The 15,827-nt window shown below is 51.9% G+C and overlaps 6 protein-coding genes across 6 annotated transcripts; 3 read left to right on the top strand and 3 right to left on the bottom strand.

The window, feature by feature from the left end:
• Positions 1 to 249: 249 nt before the first annotated feature.
• On the bottom strand, positions 250 to 1,356 carry HO173_000636 (uncharacterized protein; the record flags this gene model as incomplete). The annotated part of the gene is made up of 1 exon (XM_037302585.1): positions 250 to 1,356. One exon carries the CDS (start codon positions 1,354 to 1,356, stop codon positions 250 to 252), a length of 1,107 nt encoding a protein of 368 aa, XP_037170092.1.
• Positions 1,357 to 1,987: 631 nt separating this feature from the next.
• Positions 1,988 to 4,418, top strand: HO173_000635 (uncharacterized protein; the record flags this gene model as incomplete). The annotated part of the gene is made up of 2 exons (XM_037302584.1): positions 1,988 to 2,331; positions 2,390 to 4,418. The coding sequence occupies 2 exons, from the start codon at positions 1,988 to 1,990 to the stop codon at positions 4,416 to 4,418; spliced, it is 2,373 nt and encodes a 790-aa protein (XP_037170091.1).
• Positions 4,419 to 4,509: 91 nt separating this feature from the next.
• On the bottom strand, positions 4,510 to 5,883 carry HO173_000634 (uncharacterized protein; the record flags this gene model as incomplete). Its single annotated transcript, XM_037302583.1, has 1 exon — positions 4,510 to 5,883. The coding sequence occupies one exon, from the start codon at positions 5,881 to 5,883 to the stop codon at positions 4,510 to 4,512; it is 1,374 nt and encodes a 457-aa protein (XP_037170090.1).
• Positions 5,884 to 6,688: 805 nt separating this feature from the next.
• HO173_000633 (uncharacterized protein) lies at positions 6,689 to 10,406 on the top strand (the record flags this gene model as incomplete). The annotated part of the gene is made up of 5 exons (XM_037302582.1): positions 6,689 to 6,741; positions 6,814 to 6,945; positions 7,000 to 7,349; positions 7,399 to 9,109; positions 9,161 to 10,406. 5 exons carry the CDS (start codon positions 6,689 to 6,691, stop codon positions 10,404 to 10,406), a joined length of 3,492 nt encoding a protein of 1,163 aa, XP_037170089.1.
• A 332-nt stretch (positions 10,407 to 10,738) lies between these two features.
• Positions 10,739 to 10,948, bottom strand: HO173_000632 (uncharacterized protein; the record flags this gene model as incomplete). Its single annotated transcript, XM_037302581.1, has 1 exon — positions 10,739 to 10,948. The coding sequence occupies one exon, from the start codon at positions 10,946 to 10,948 to the stop codon at positions 10,739 to 10,741; it is 210 nt and encodes a 69-aa protein (XP_037170088.1).
• Positions 10,949 to 11,600: 652 nt separating this feature from the next.
• HO173_000631 (uncharacterized protein) lies at positions 11,601 to 12,196 on the top strand (the record flags this gene model as incomplete). Its single annotated transcript, XM_037302580.1, has 2 exons — positions 11,601 to 11,719; positions 11,773 to 12,196. 2 exons carry the CDS (start codon positions 11,601 to 11,603, stop codon positions 12,194 to 12,196), a joined length of 543 nt encoding a protein of 180 aa, XP_037170087.1.
• Between the last annotated feature and the right edge of the window lie 3,631 nt (positions 12,197 to 15,827).

The following is a 15,827-nucleotide window of genomic DNA, read 5'->3' as shown; positions in this document are numbered from 1 at the left end:
GGAATCCAAGGCTGTCCGGTCGCGCTCGATATCAGGGCACTTAATCCACCACTGAGTGATTACACAGCGACTCCAAGATGGAAGAAATGTAAACAAGGTTATGTGTCAAAGTCCAGACCGGCTATACACAGGATAAGCTAAATACAAAACCTCTATTCCGCCCTTCAAACCTTCCGACAAAGCCTCCATGATAACAAAAATACAGCCAATCCACCCCCCCCTCGAATCCATACCCTCTGTCCATCAACCTCAAGCCCATTTCCCGAGCAGGGCCATGATGCCCGCTCCCAGGAAAGTCGTCCCCATCATAAATGCCAACCTTTTACCATCCCTCGTCCGCAACGGGTTGAACAGGAAATCCCTCGCCAACAACTCCACGAGCCCCGTGTAGATCAAGATCCCTGCGCTCATCGAATCCAGCACCCCACTGACAACGTTGGCCGTGAAGGAATTCGGATTGTACGTCGTGCGTAGCCCGAGTCCGATGGCGATGGCGATGGGCGTCGTCAAGCCGTACGCGGAGCACAGGATCCACGGAAGCCATACTCCAGGTTTAAAGGGGATGGCGGACATGCGCGCACCGATGCCGAGACCTTCGAAGGATTGATGGAAGACGAGGACGGCGTAGAGGGTGCTGAATTCGGAGCCGACGACGCCGAGGTTCAGCCCGATGATCACGGAGTGGAATATGACGCCGAATTCGAGGATCAGGAAGGCGGCGATCTGCTGCTTGAATGCGAGGCGGCCGGCTTCGGTGTCGCCGAATTCGATTTCCTCGGAGAAACCTTTTTCGTAATCGTTTTTCGCGGGAGACGTGTCCGTTGTTGGTATGCCATGAGGACCATTAGGTTCGTTCCCGTCTTCGACGCCCGTGACGGCGGCTTGGATGTCCTGCTCCGTGCGCACGTTGTATTTGATCTCCACGAAGCGCTCGGCTCCAAAGTCCAGTAGAAAGATCATCATGACAGAGGTGAGGACGATGGCGGGACACCACGAGTACTGCGCCCAACCTCCCGTCATACCCACACAGGTATTGGGCCCTATCTCGCCGTATGCCGGGTCCAAGAGATGGATAAAGGCCGTGGCGACGATGACGCCGGCGCCGAAGTAGCGGGCGAAGAGGTAGACGTAGAGGGGTACGTGGAGTCGTGGGACTCTTTTGGCGATGACGGGGAAGAAGGTGGCGCAGGTAGAAACGGCCATGATGACGAAGAGGGCTGATATGCGGGCGCCGAGCTGGCCGTTGTATTCGTTGGCGGAGGCGGCGATGGCGCAGATGACATCGCGGGGGTCGGCTGTTGCGAGGTCGACGTTGGAAGAGTTGAAGTTTGCGGTGCCAAAGTCGGTGGCAGACATGGTTGTGGTAAGATGAGGAGGTGTTTGGAATACCTTGGTGGAATAGTGAAGTGGTGGGAGTATAAAATTGTGGATGCAGAGGATCAAGGTGAAGGAGAATTATCGTGGGGGGAGAGGGAGGGGGGACATTGGTAGTGACCCAATGATAGACAGGCAAGGCTAAGTTGAGGACCTTGATGTTAATCTTACAATATATTGTGTACCGTGGTGAATAATCCATGAACTGGCCAAGAACGCACTAGTCGAATGAGGACCTTGTGTAATCTTACTTCTTTATGCATGAAGATAAGCCCGCAATCACCCAACCATAACTTCCTCAAACCATCATTGGAGGACTCCTTCGGCGGAAAGTCCTCAAAGACAACGATACGCTTACCCGTTGACTAGAAGCTGTCAAGGTCCTCTAATTGTTTGCCATATACGACTTCCGATCAAGCTTCCAAACCGCGCATTTGTCATTCTTCTGCTAATCACCATCATCTTTGCATCAAGGAACACTCCTTCGAATTTTTACATTGTAAATCTCTTGAATCTTTCGCTCACTCCAAGAAACCACCAATCTTCCGCATACAGTATCACAATTACACGGGCATCTCGGAGATGAAATGCAAGTAGCGGCGGGAACGGGAACATGCTGCTCGGTACCTCGCATCCACCTCCTCCAAGCGGAGGACGAATCCCTCCCTCCCTCTTCGACCTCTACGTTCAGTACAAACAAGACACGAGAGCAATAATTGCCTGGTTGATGAGCCATGGCACGAACAAAATCAAAAGTCTCCATAACATCTCCATCAGGGACCTGCTGGGCCTGGCGGAAGTGGTACAAAAGAAGGCGGTGGTCATGCCAGACTCCATTGACTTTCAGTTCCGCCAGGTAATAGCCGCTCGTACACAACTCAGCAATTTCTTCAGGACGAAAAGTGGCCCCGAGGTGACCGTTGAAGATACCGTCAACCACGAGTTCTTTACGGAAAGGTGAGTAGGTACGTCTCGCTCCCTGTGCACTGCTGACCGGCGTGGGGTGATGATGCAGCCTGACCAAGATTTATACCGACCTCTACGAATGTTGTGCCAAGCCCGTGGAGGACCGCAAGCGAACGGGTAGGCAGAAAAGTCAAGCGGTCTGGGAAAATCGATTTGCGGCCCTCAATCCTGGCACGACGGACACTTGCTGTGACTGCGGATATGACCTGCCAAACGATCATCGTGATGGAGAAGGTGCAAGACAAGGTGTCGCTACGTTGCCAAGGACTGACGATACCCCTCGACTCATTGATGACCCGTTGGGTGATGCCTTTGAGATCTGCAAGGAGCTACAGGTATATCTCCCTTCGTTGTCGTCGTCATCTAGTCTGATCGATGTTTTCCAGGAGATGGATGATCTACTGCTTGCGACAAAGGGGGTCTGGGAGCAGGCCGGAAAGGGTGACACCCCCCTGGTGATGGCGGCTCTCATGACGAATGTTGCTTTTGCGAGGTTCGAAAGCGTTGAGCAGCGACTTGATCTTTTATGCGATGGCTCCGACCCTGGGGCATTGCGCGCGAAGTTGATGGGAATGCAAGACGCTCCAATGGGATCCACCGACGTGAAGGTCGTCGCGGAACATCCAGGGACGCAAGCAATCGAAAACTTGCAACAGTCGTGGCACCTGCTGTTGCACCTGAAGGATAGCATCCGAGCGACGAAGCATGGATCGACGAAGCATGGAAGTGAGATGGTCTGCACACCGAAGCCTTCAAACATACTTCTTCGAATAGGACCGAACTCGGGGGAAGCGGACGAAAAGTGTCTGAGCATGATATTGTATAACATCAAACAGCATGTGCAAGCCAAATGCCTGCCGACAGATATAGTTCGTGCGGGATCGCCCTTGTATGCAGATATCGGATACTTCCTCACACATGAGGAGAACAATGTCAACGGTCTTCGCTGCGCCTTTGGGCTTCGCATGCTCCTGGATGCCTACAAGAGCTTCATGTTGGCATGCCAAGGGGTGTGCGCACCTCCAAGCTGTCGGTTGCAAGCACTCAAGCTCGCACAGGAAGCGCTACACAGCGTACACACCGTACTCGAAGACTCCAGTATGCCGTGCCGATGCCCCCAAACCCTGGCGTTTCATTTGGGAAACCTCGAACTGGACCTGAATACCTTCCTCCAGGAGAAGTGCTTTGATCTGTACTTCCAGTCACCTTGGGTTTCCGGATCTCATATACTCGAGATGCATGAGACCCTGTTCTACTATGGCCTGCGCTTGTTCAGTTATCGGCATTACGTGGGATCTGTCGTCCACGTATATCATGCTCTGAGAGAGCTCACCGGCTTCAGGTCGATACCTTTGCTCGAGCAGCTCCGTAATACATTCAATGACGTGCTGTTTCCAGGTGGTCGGCCGAGTCGAAACTTCAAAGCTTGCTGCATCAGGTATATGGGTGGAAGATTGAAGTTCAGATCTGATGGGTCGGACCACAGGTCTGGCTCTCACCATATGGCCGTCCCAGCTCACACCGCAAAAGCCACTGCCGGATTGGGATTACGAAAGGAGGCAAACGACACAAGATTCGCCTACTGCAAAATATCGCTCTTCTATCACATCAAGGAGAAAGGCTACCATGTCAATGAAAGTCTCTGGAATCGTATCCACGCTCCCGCCCGTCCTGGCACGTGTGAGATAGATCATGAGATGCATACATGCGCGCACAACCACCCGACACAGGAATACACGTCCATGTCATGCCCGCATCGATTTTCTCATCTCGAGGAAGCAACTCTTCCAGATTTTGCCGGTCCCTTTCCAATCGCAAGGGTCAACTTCTTCCAGATCTACATGAGTTGTGTGCAAATCATCTCCATCATAAGCGACAAGACCCACGATGGTGGAGAGCGTGGACGAAACTGTCTTTGCTTCTTGGATGCCATCCTTCAAGCCGCCGATCGTTACAAGGCCAACGAACACAAGTTGCAGCCATTCGGGTTCAAAGAGTTGGTAAGTACATGCCAAGAAGCCATGAGCGCTGTATTGGGCGAAAGAAGCGTTGATGACTTCTTGTGGAAGACTTTCTGAGCTGCCTTTTGAGTCTTGGACCATGAACAAGGTGGATCATTGAACGGCATTGAGGGCTTAGTCAATGGTCTCAACAACATCACACCTGCTCTCATGTATCCATCTGCGCCAGCAAGTAGTTTGGAGGTGTGACTTTGGCCCTGTCCATGCCATGATGCCCCCTCTTGTAACCGGGTGGCAGCCAATCAGCTTTCGCTTTTCCTGCGGCAGCAGCCTCTGGGAACTGCGCCTGCACGTACTTGCAGTTTCGGAAATGGCGTGCTAGATTCGGTCCGCGAGGAAAGAGTCTTCGCTTGTCGTTTCGATTACAGAATTCGCACTGGAATCTATCTGCGCTGTGCTTGTCGTCCTTGTGCCTCTTCAGGTTGGTAGCGCTTGTGCATTGGTGAGGACACAAGTCACAAGAGAAGACCTTTTTGCGTAAATGGATATTCGTGTAATGCTCATCGCGGACACTGGCCGCAGCGAAACCTTCATTGCATGCCGAGCACTTGTAAGGACGATAACCACTGTGACCCCATGTATGGCGTTCGACACTGCTGGCAAACTTGTGCAAAGATGCCCCGAAGACACCGACGGTACAGCCGACCCAGCGGCAGAAGACTCCACTCTTGACTCCATGAGCGGATTTCAAGTGTTCATGCATGTCGTTACCCAGTCGCAAGTTCTTCCCGCATGGCTTTCCGTTCGGGTCAGCCCATTGGCAGCGTAACGAAGGATGGGACGGTCTCGTGGGATCACACTCCTCGGTGAGCAGGTTGACGTGATCGTAATGAGCACTTGGTGAAAAGTCCATCGGGTCTGGGCTATCATGAGTAGAGTCTGACGTGTATGTGAGAGGATCACTGTTACGTGCGAGGGGTGAGACATTGGCGGGTGCGAGCTCATGGTTGCGTGGTCCCAGAAAGTCGGACTCATAGCTTGCTCCGCTGGGTGTTGTGGCTTCCGGCGCATTGAGTGGTGTGTGAGGCGCACAAGGAGTCTGGAAAGAAGGATACGACTGCATTTTAGAGCCCGGATAGCTCTGATTCATATTATATGCAGGAAGTGTAGATGACCTGGTATCGTCAAGGGTTTTGCCAAAATTAGCCGATTCGGTAATCGTGTTGTCCATTGCCAGCCGGGGAAGACGGCAGCCAAAGCCGAAAGTTTGCGCTGTTTGATCACCGAAGAGTTCAGAGTGAGAGCCATCAAAGATGTAGGTATCATCAACCCTGATGTCAAGCTCGTCGCAGCCAAATGAAGTTCCACAATCTGACCCGCAGTCCCCGAGGCAATCGTCGCACCACTCTTCGTGATGAGTGCACTCATCGCAAACCGGCTCGGCGCAACCAGCATCAATGCATTCCGAGAGATGTTGACGCTCCTCCGCGTTGGCCGGGAACCGGCAGCATCCGGCGACATTAGGCTCGCTGGGACACGATGTGCATTCGGAGATGGTCCGGCCAATAAACGAGAGCTGCATACCTGATCCTGGATCAATACAGGTGGAGCAATCTGTATGAGATGAGTGGTGACTGGAGGCTGTAGTCGTACATTCGAAAACTACCTCGCTTAGTAGTGGCGGGAGACCCCTAAGAGCTTTGGCTAATGCCAAGACCCAAATATTACGTAGCTCACTTCTCGAATGTACGTGTAGTCGTCCGACTATCGGTGGATATCAGTTCCCGGTCTCGGGCGTTGCGACGAAGAGCGCCAAAAGACATTTGATCCCGATGTCTTTAAGTATAGACCTGCGTCAAAGACGGGACAAGGATTTCGTGATTGATAGTAATTGAGGGGATGTTTATATCATAAAGTATCTCTCCAACGACCCCAGAAGATGGGTTGCCGGTGCTCTCCCCAGGTCTGCTGCTGCCCCCACGTAAAAGACGCGAAGAGTATGAATATCTGCATTACAGCCGGGTTTGGTAGGGTGGGATGAACGAACGAGAAGGCTGTTGAAAATGAGGACCTTGAGGCACACTAGGCGTATAATTGGTATTGAGCTATTTTAGTGTTGAAGACGAGTGTTTCAGCGCTTGTCGCGGCTTCAGTGCCGCTTCATCGGATCGTGATTAGTGGCGATCTTGTTGATGTTCTCGACTCGATCAAAGCACGACGACACCTGACATTTCAAAATCCTCACCCTCTTCAAGCCCCCCCCTCTCGAACCTTCCAATGTGTTTCCGACGGCTGCAGGACCCCAATGCGCGCCCACGCCCTGGAAGAGACGGCATTCGCCAGTAGCATCCAACCCCAAGAGCAAGGTCGCGTCCGCTCGTTCCACGATGCCATTGGTTGGAGGTCCAACTCAAAGTCAACGTTCTCAAGAACTTCGAAAGTACGTTGCTACGTGAATCCGAGGCAAAATCCTCCTTGTGCCTCCTTGATCTGATCCGACCGTGGCGTGCAGGTTCTTCGCTCCCTCAAAAGGCAGCCATGCCCCCAATAGCGGTTTCAATGTCTCCTTGCAAAACGACGATGCACTCGTATCTTTCGCCGAGACTGCGGCATGGCGCCTGGGGGCCAAAAGGGCGATGGTCAGGTCAGGAGGCCCGAGATGATTACGTCCGTTGAAGAATGCTGAGCGTACCTATAGTTTGATCGATGGGGAGACGCAATACTTCTTGGCGGGTGCAGAGCTGGATGGGAAGAATGTGAATGGACACGCGGATTGGTTCGGATGCTCCGAGGTATCAATGCGGGAGAGCATATGTCAATATACGGTTGCGGCGGACGACTCCACATCGGAGTACCCGTGCCTCGTGGTCGAGGATCTGTTGGAGGATGAGAGATTTTGCCATCTCCCATTCGTCAATGGCTCCGTCGCTGCCTACCGGTTCTATGCTGGCACTCCCATCGCTACAAGCCGTGGGGTAAAGATCGGGTCTTTCTTCTTGTTGGACATCAACCCACGACCTGAAGGTCTAAATATGGAGCAGCGGAGAGGTTCGTACCACTCATCATCGGTCCGATCGATATGTTGACTCGACTACAGTTATGCGCCAATCAGCGGCAAGCGTCATGAAACATTTGGAGATGCACCGGGAGGCTGCGGAGAGGAGACGCGTCTCTCTGATGAGCCACGGTATAGCACGGTTCCTTGAGAGCAAGTCCCGTGACGGTGATGATGAACCCAAGACTCGAGCATCATCGGATACGGAACATGTACTCAACGGGAAAGGACGTGTTCAAGAGGATTCGGAAAGACCAGCCGCGCAGACCAAAGACCCGGTCAAACGTACACTCGAGAGCGCCGCCATCATCCTACGGGAGTCGCTGGAGATCGAGTCGGGTGGAGTCATGTTTCTCGACACCGCTGTCGGTTTCAGCGAAGCCGGCTATACGGACGCATACTCCGACCCGAATACTTCAATCGCACAGAGCACCGAGGCCGCGGATGGAAAAGATGACGGGTCCGTCTTCCGGCACAACCGAGAGCTCCCTCAAGCGGCCCACTCGTCTTCCGACCCGGAACCACATGAGGGGCGAATCAGAAGCTCTGACGATCGCAACCCTGCCGCTGAAATCATGGCAATGTCGACGAGCACGGAACATCAGCCCGCCCAACCCGCAAAGAATGTACTGGACTGTAAGACCCTTCAGACCTTGCTCAATATGTACCCCAAAGGCAACGTTTGGTATTTCGACAAAGGAGACTACTTCTCGTCTTTGGAGCAGGTTGAGCTGCACGACGTCCAAGACAGGTCAAGTGAATCCGGCCGCCACCGGGTTGACGTGAAAAAACGAATGTCTGAAGAGATTGCCGAAGCCACGTTGTTGAGACGGAAATTTGAAAGCTCTCGACAAATCGTTTTCCTTCCCATGTGGGACGCAGCCACCAAAAGATGGTACGCCGGCTGTTTGGTATGGAGCCACTCCGCGGTACCGGTGTTCACCGTCCACTCGGAGATTGCATACCTTGCCGCATTTACAAACTCGGTCACCATGGAGATCAGCCGCCTCGATGTCATCAGGGCGGACCAAGCCAAAGCGGACTTTATCAGCAGCATATCACACGAGTTTCGAAGCCCTCTGCATGGCATCCTTGCGAGTGCCGAATTCTTGCGGGAGCTGACCGATGACGAAACGCGGTCGGAGTTGATATCGACCGTTCAAAACTGTGGCCGTACTTTACTCGAAACCATCAATCACGTATTTGAATTCAGCAAAATCAATTCTTTCGAAGCATCCAAATCCACTTCCGGACAAGGCCGACCGTTGCCGAACGAATTGCATTCCGTTACAAACATGGCGATTCTATGTGAAGAGGTTGTCGACGGCATGGTCGTCGCGAAGAATTTTGATGACATCACGGCCTCTGGTGATTTGCCCAGAGGGCCTCGACCTTTGTCACAGGTGGTCAAGGCCTTGGGGAAGCCGGTAGAGGTCGTCATGGACTTTGAGGAGCAAGATTGGCGATTCCTTACACAGCCCGGAGCCCTTCGTCGAATCATCATGAACATATTCGGTAACGCACAAAAGTACACCGACAATGGCTTCATACAGATCTCTCTCCGAGCGGAGGACCCGATCAGGGCGCGTGCAAGAGGACTCAAGGGTATGTCTGCTGAGAAATGCGCAGTCTCTTTGACGGTCAAAGACTCTGGACGTGGCATATCGAATGAGTATCTTCGGCACAGACTCTATACCCCTTTCGCGCAAGACGACACCTTCGCTTCCGGGGTTGGCCTGGGACTCTCCATCGTGTGAGTCTATCTGGTTCAACGGGAGCCATGTTACCTGCTGACAAAGTTTAGTTGGAGCATTGTTCAACAGCTGGGAGGTGTCATTGCGGTGCGCAGTCAACAAGGCAAAGGGACAGAAGTCGAAATCTGCCTTCCAATGGAAAAGCCGGAGCGTTCACACGGAAGTGATATTCCAGAATCCAGCATTGGAAACCCTCAAGGTGCCGATGACACATTGGAATCACTCAAGAAGGTTGCCGTCGGAAGGACCGTCGCGCTCCAGCGACCTCCGAATATGCGTGGAGATGCTGCCAACGGTCAGGACATCATTTTGAATCACGTCGGGAACTACATGTCGGATTGGTATGGGTTTACGGTGACCGCTTTCGCCGACTGGGGTACCATACCAAACGCAGACGTGGTGATCGCTTTGGAGGCCCACGAGCCTTGCACCACTTCGGCGTTGTCTCACCTGGGGAATCAACAGATTCCGACACTTCTACTCAACGGGACTCTTACGTCAAAGGGTCATAAACGCTATCCGGCTGGGACGGTTGTCGGGCATGTTACCCGTCCCATTGGGCCGTACAAACTCGCGCGGCACCTACTGTCTATACTTCAGCCACGTACGGAGATGGTCATTCCAGGTCCTGCGGAACCTGTTCCTTTGGTTGGAAATGAGAACGACAACCAACGACCAAAAGAACGGCCCCAACAACTGTCGGTCATCTCAGATCCTCAGCGGCCTGCTGCCAACGAATTTGAGGGCGATTTGGTACAAAGATTCAATTCGATAAAAGTCGGACATACAGATGCTACCTCGTCACGCAACAAGGCCAATCAAGAGGGAAAACCCAATGGAGGATTGCGAATCTTAGCTGTGGATGACAATGAAATCAATTTGCAACTCCTACAACGCTTCCTTTCAAAGCGGAAAGATGACTTTATCCACAGTGCGCGCGATGGGTTCGAGGCTGTGGAAGCGGTCCAGAAGGCAGCTGAACCGTACGATGTCGTATTCATGGATATCTCCATGCCTGGAATGGACGGGTTCGAGGCGACAAGAAAGATACGCCGGTTTGAAACCGAGGGCGCCGCCGATGAGAAGGAACATGATGAGCCACAGTTCAGTCAAGGATCGCGAAAAGACACCCGCTCATACATTGTGGCTCTCACCGGTCTCGGTGCGAGTCGCGATCGGGAGGAAGCCACGAAATGCGGTTTCGACGAATACCTGACCAAGCCGATTCCATTTCGAAAGGTTGGTGAACTACTCAAGGAGCGAGTGGCAAAAAGACGCCGTGACGCGCCTGTCTAACCCTCCGACGGACCTATCGTTTAAGACAAACTATACTTATGCGTTACCCACGTTGGCCTCGCCGATGAGTGCGAATGAAAAGTTACCACGAGACGCCAGGAAAGAAGAGCCCCTAGCACCAGAACTCTTTTGATCAAATTGGTACACATTGAAATCCATTCCCGGAACACCAGCGGCCCTTTCTTCAAACCACAGCGCAGCATACCAAAGCGCTTCCAGATCATCCGCGATGTCGGAGAAGGTCATGTACCAAACCGGCGTCTCTATCTTTGTTATTTCGAGTGCAAAATCCCCTCTTGATCCAGACGGAGAGACGTAATCCAGATGACAGTTTAGGTTCCGTCCGGGTAAGGCTCGTCCGGTCTGAAGACTTGGGTTGCGATCGCATCGAAGATGTCACCCAGGCAGGCCAACAGGAAGGTCGCCGGCCAGTTAGATTTGATGCTAGGGTTGCGGTAGTTGGAGAATTCGTAGCGGGCTTTTGGGCCCATGTAGGTCCATGGGTCCGGGGGGGCGTGTGGGGTCTTCCAGATCTGGTACATGCGTTCGTTGACCTTGTCCAAATCCAAGCATATAACTAAGCTTACCCTGCAATTGACGATAATAATGTACTGTTATTTTGCCCAAGCGTCGGTGCTGTAATACTGCGCGGACGCCTGATTTCCTGGAATGTGAAGACATAAGCAATTTGCAAGATATGAAGCAAAACGAAGACTGCAGGTCTCCATCTGTTGGATTTCATGCTGGGCAATGATCCTGTCTCCGCACAAATGCCGGGCCTCGAATTACATCCCAGGAGGTCTAGATGTGCGGCAGTAGAAAGGGTGCGATCGTAGTAGGATTATGCTCCAAAGGCGCAGCATTGAATGAAGATTATTCGTAATGTAACGCACAGTATCGCTAGTGAGCAGAGCTGTAGATTGTTATAGGAAAGATTATTTCGGGTGAATCTCCGTTGGAGACTATGCGAAGAATAGGCATTCAGATGTGCAATATGACCTTACAAAGATCTCACTGTGCAGATTCAGCCTACCACAGCCGCTCCCATCTAAAGGTGTGGGCTGCGCTAGTCGCAAGTCGCAAGTCGCTTTCAATCAAAGGTGAACGGCCCTTGTACCTCTACATTGCGACTCAAACCCGCAAAGATTTTCTCTTCCTCTATCTGCATTGTTGCTTTGGTCAATACTTAACATCATGGCGTCCCGGTTCCTGCTGATCCTCCTAGCATATACCCTTTTTGGGACATTAGCTTACGCATCAACCCTTCCCGTCAACATCGCACTGGATCAACCAATTGGAACCATATACCAAGTGTGAGTAGTGGCGAGTCAGCCAGACTTTGCGCGGACGTCTACTGAACATACAGGGCACCCATAAACGCGTCCGGTCCGCAGAACGTATCTCCGCTCAACAACACCATTATCTTCTACATCCCAGGCACCCAAACCAGCCTCGTTTTCTCCAGATTTACCAAAGTTATATCGCAAACGGAGCTTGACCTTTGCGTCATTGAAGGCATCGGATACCTCTTCGGCGCTGTACTCGCAAAGGGAGGAGACGGCTTCCTGCCCTTAAATCGGGTCGAGTACAAGTATGGCAACGTCGTTATAAACGTGCACGACTTCGCTGCACCATCTTTCCGCATGACCTACGCATCAGTGGTGTCGACTTTGAGAGGTATCGCGTTGTTTACCAGCATGTATGGGTACTTTGGAATGGCATTCGAGGTGTACGACGGTAAAAAGGGTCATGTGGGGACCGGGGATTTTGGAGGCATCATACCTGTATAGCGATTCCGTAACGGCAGAAAATATGGCTTTGAAATGTACATAGCAGACGATATAGCCAGAGAGACAAAAGGTCGCATTTACATCTCTCGTTGATACTCGGTAATGATATGAAACCATTTTCGCGATAATTGGTAGAGAGAACCATGGACTCAGTGATAGATTGGTTGCTACTCTGGAAGAATGGTTATTTCTCAAGAGACTTACACCCTTGACTTCACGCAACATCTTGGGCAATAACCCCTCACATGCTCTTTCGATTACTCCATTAACGACTGTACCCGCAACATATTTAGATATCGACCCCTCGAATACCCCATCGGCGAGTTCCTCGGCTACTACCTCAGCGAACACGCAGGCAACACCCTCGGTCAAAACCCCTCTCAAATATATCATTAGCTACTACTTCAGAGCCACATGAGCGACGACTTCAGGTAACACATCGTTTATCTTCGGACGTAACCAGGCGGCTGACCCCACGGAAGGCTTATCACCAGTAGCACCGTCCTCTCATAACACACTTTTGGTACGCTGAATCCGATGCTTGCTTGTTCGCTTGCTATTGTAACGAGGGTTGTACCCGAAGAGTTAGTAAGTTTATAGGTGTTGGAGGACCTAGGGGAGATGGTGCGGGCGGGTGGGTGGATAGTAAGGAGAAGAGAGTACTTCCAATTGTATGGTGTAGACAAGAGTACTTCCCATTGTATGATGTGGAAGAGAGTACTTCGAATTGCATAGAATAGAGAGAGCGAGGAAATAATACAGTAGAGTGAATGTGCAGAACTTGTAGACAGGATGTGGTTGTAGAGTGCAGTTGTGGAAGGCAGAGATACCACACGGACGGACGATACCGATGCTGGAAGATATGCGCGGGACGCTCACGGACTGAAAGAATGTGTTCTGGCTCTGGAAGTTCAATTGCACTCGTTGACGTCAAGTAAGAAAGGGTGTGACGGGGAGATGGATGCCTCGATGGAGTCAGAATCATGGGTCAACATCACTCAACGGAGATGCTACCGGTCGGTATAATGGTATTCTGGGTATGCAACGTCACACTCCGCTTTCTATTTGCTGTTCTGAGCAGTATTGGTGATGTTGGGAGGCAAGATGGTCTCGGCGACAGGCGACTCCACCACTTTCCACGGTCGCAATCCGCCAAACCCATTAAACCGGGATCTAAAAAGGCTTCGGAAAGGCATTCAGAGCATACTGGATGCATTGACATGAAGTATAAGTCACAGAGACCAAAATGGAGGAATAATGCCTGTCCGGGTAACATTGCATCACACTGTCCGCAAAGGCACCTACAACCAACACGACACACGTTCGCTGTCGAAGACAATCGACGGGTGCACAGGAGGACCTGTTACGAGGATCTGAGATGCAGTGATCACCTCATCAGCTTCACCGCCATAACGAACACATGCCACAGTGGCGGATATGGTGCACATGGCATGAGATTCATTTCGCCCGGCTACGGATGTCAGGGACACTCCTGTTAGGTTGCACGCGACGAAATTGCGACAGGTGGTTCTTCGTCAGTGGCCAATGACGGCAGTGGACCAAAAACATGGAATTGCTGTTCGGGTGGATAGGAGAGGGCATCCGTCAATACTCTGTTAGGTATTGACATTCAGCATTCCAACGACTTTCATATCGTTCGTGGTCCATGTCTCGTGCGCAGACGGGAGTAGCCCCGCACGAGACTGAATGCAAGTGTAGTCAAAACATCCATCGATGACATTATACCATGGCGTATACATTCCGTCGTTGACAGGGTAGTGCATACGACGGGCTATATAAGGTGATGTGGGGAATCATGTGGTTAGGGGCGCGGACAACCGGGAGGACCAGCTCTGGGTACACCTGCGGAATCCGACGCTGATATTAGGTCATTGATACGAACATGTTTAGTGAGAGCGGACGCCGTTATAATGAGTGGGGGGAAACAGATGGCGATATGGACCACCGTTGTGACTTCCCATGGGTTTCCTCCCGCCCCACGGAATCGTCAGTCTCCGGTCTAAACTAGGTCGAGGTCATCTTCCGAGCGTACGCTGCTACCATGACCGAATCCTGCCTCAGCATACCCTCTATAGATAACCGATCGTATTAGTCCTTTGATGCGGAAAAAAAAGGGCCGACCGTTGCTACCGTATCCGCATGTCTATGCGTTATATTGGTCTGGCGCCCGTGGAGAGAAAGTTTGCATGGTCGGGAACTGAGTAGAGGTGTACGTGATGAAATAGGTGGACTGCTCAACCCCGTGGAACGGGGGGGGATATCCGGCGGGAAAAAACAGGACCATAAACTGTAAGACTTACTCTGTTAAGGGTGTGCGTGCATAGAAGTAAGGCTGTCGATGAGCGTCTGGCAAACCGAGTAGGGAGCATGGATAGTGTCATCATAGGACGTATATAATTACCACATTTATGACTTGAAGATATCAAGATGAGCAAGACTCAATCGAAAGGCGGATTCCTGATCAGTAAGACAATGGTCATAACATGGTCGCGACAAAGCCAAGCTGACATTCCCATCGACCGTCTTCTGTTGCGTCACGCCACACGGGCGCATGCAGTTGCGGGCGACTTTATACGATAAAGCGGTGAGCTGAGCATGCAACCTCTGCTCCAATGCTGCCCTTTGAGTATGTGGAAAACCAATAGTTGGCGGTGCGGTGGTGTTCCATCCGGATAGGGGACCTCGTCCGATCTCAACTCAAGTCCATCGCAACACGTATGATGTGTGTCCGGGACAAGATCGTTTGGTGAGGATTTAGCCCTGGTTTCGTCAGACCCAGCCGAACGTCGTATGGTTGCGGTAGCGTCTAAATATAGAACAGCATCATCTCTGATGGAACATCAGATCCTTATAAGGGCGAAGGGTGACATCAACAGTTAATAGGACGAAGAGGATGCCGATCGGGCGTGGGGTGGACTGCGAGGTCATGCGGATATAGGACTGTGACAGGAGTACTACCGCCGATATTCATTTCGAACTGTGGTCGATCCACATATTACACCGCTTAAGCAAACCGTTGACGGTTTACGCCAATTGCTTAACGTAGGCTTGCGGTTGGAAGACATGAGTTGGTGGTCTGTCGGTCGGGGTGCATGGATGGGGCATCATTCAGGAGGGATCAACACCTGCGCCGAAAACCGTGTCTACCCCATGGCGCACAAGTCTATAGCGCATGGCTGGTAAACATGCGCATGTTTGGAATGGTCGAATGTCATGATGCATCTATACAGGACGAGGAAAGACTGCAATATGTCTATCAGGAACACCACATTCGCAGTCCAGCTCCATCGCGTCAATCAACTGCAATGACAAAGAGGTGCCGAAGCCTTTCATTGAACCATACGCGATGCGACAATAGCAATGCCCATCCCCAACCCGAGTCCGCGGTGATTCTGGGATTTGAAGCGCACAAGGTCATACGGGAATGCCTGCCACCGACCAATACAACTATCCGCCTTGATGGAAATTTTACGTCATCCCAGTCCTTTCGACTTGCTCCGATCTGGGCACCAGCCGACCGCATCGATATGCCTAACCACTATGCAAGTGTGCATCGCCGGTCTCTTCCGATCGCAGCTCAATATTTTGCGGAAGCTGACCGCCGACTGAT

This window comes from Letharia columbiana, assembly GCF_014066305.1.
Source record: "Letharia columbiana isolate WasteWater2 chromosome Unknown Sc0000001_s0, whole genome shotgun sequence".
NCBI classification, from domain to species: domain Eukaryota; kingdom Fungi; phylum Ascomycota; class Lecanoromycetes; order Lecanorales; family Parmeliaceae; genus Letharia; species Letharia columbiana.
This window is presented reverse-complemented; position numbering and strand designations above follow the sequence as displayed.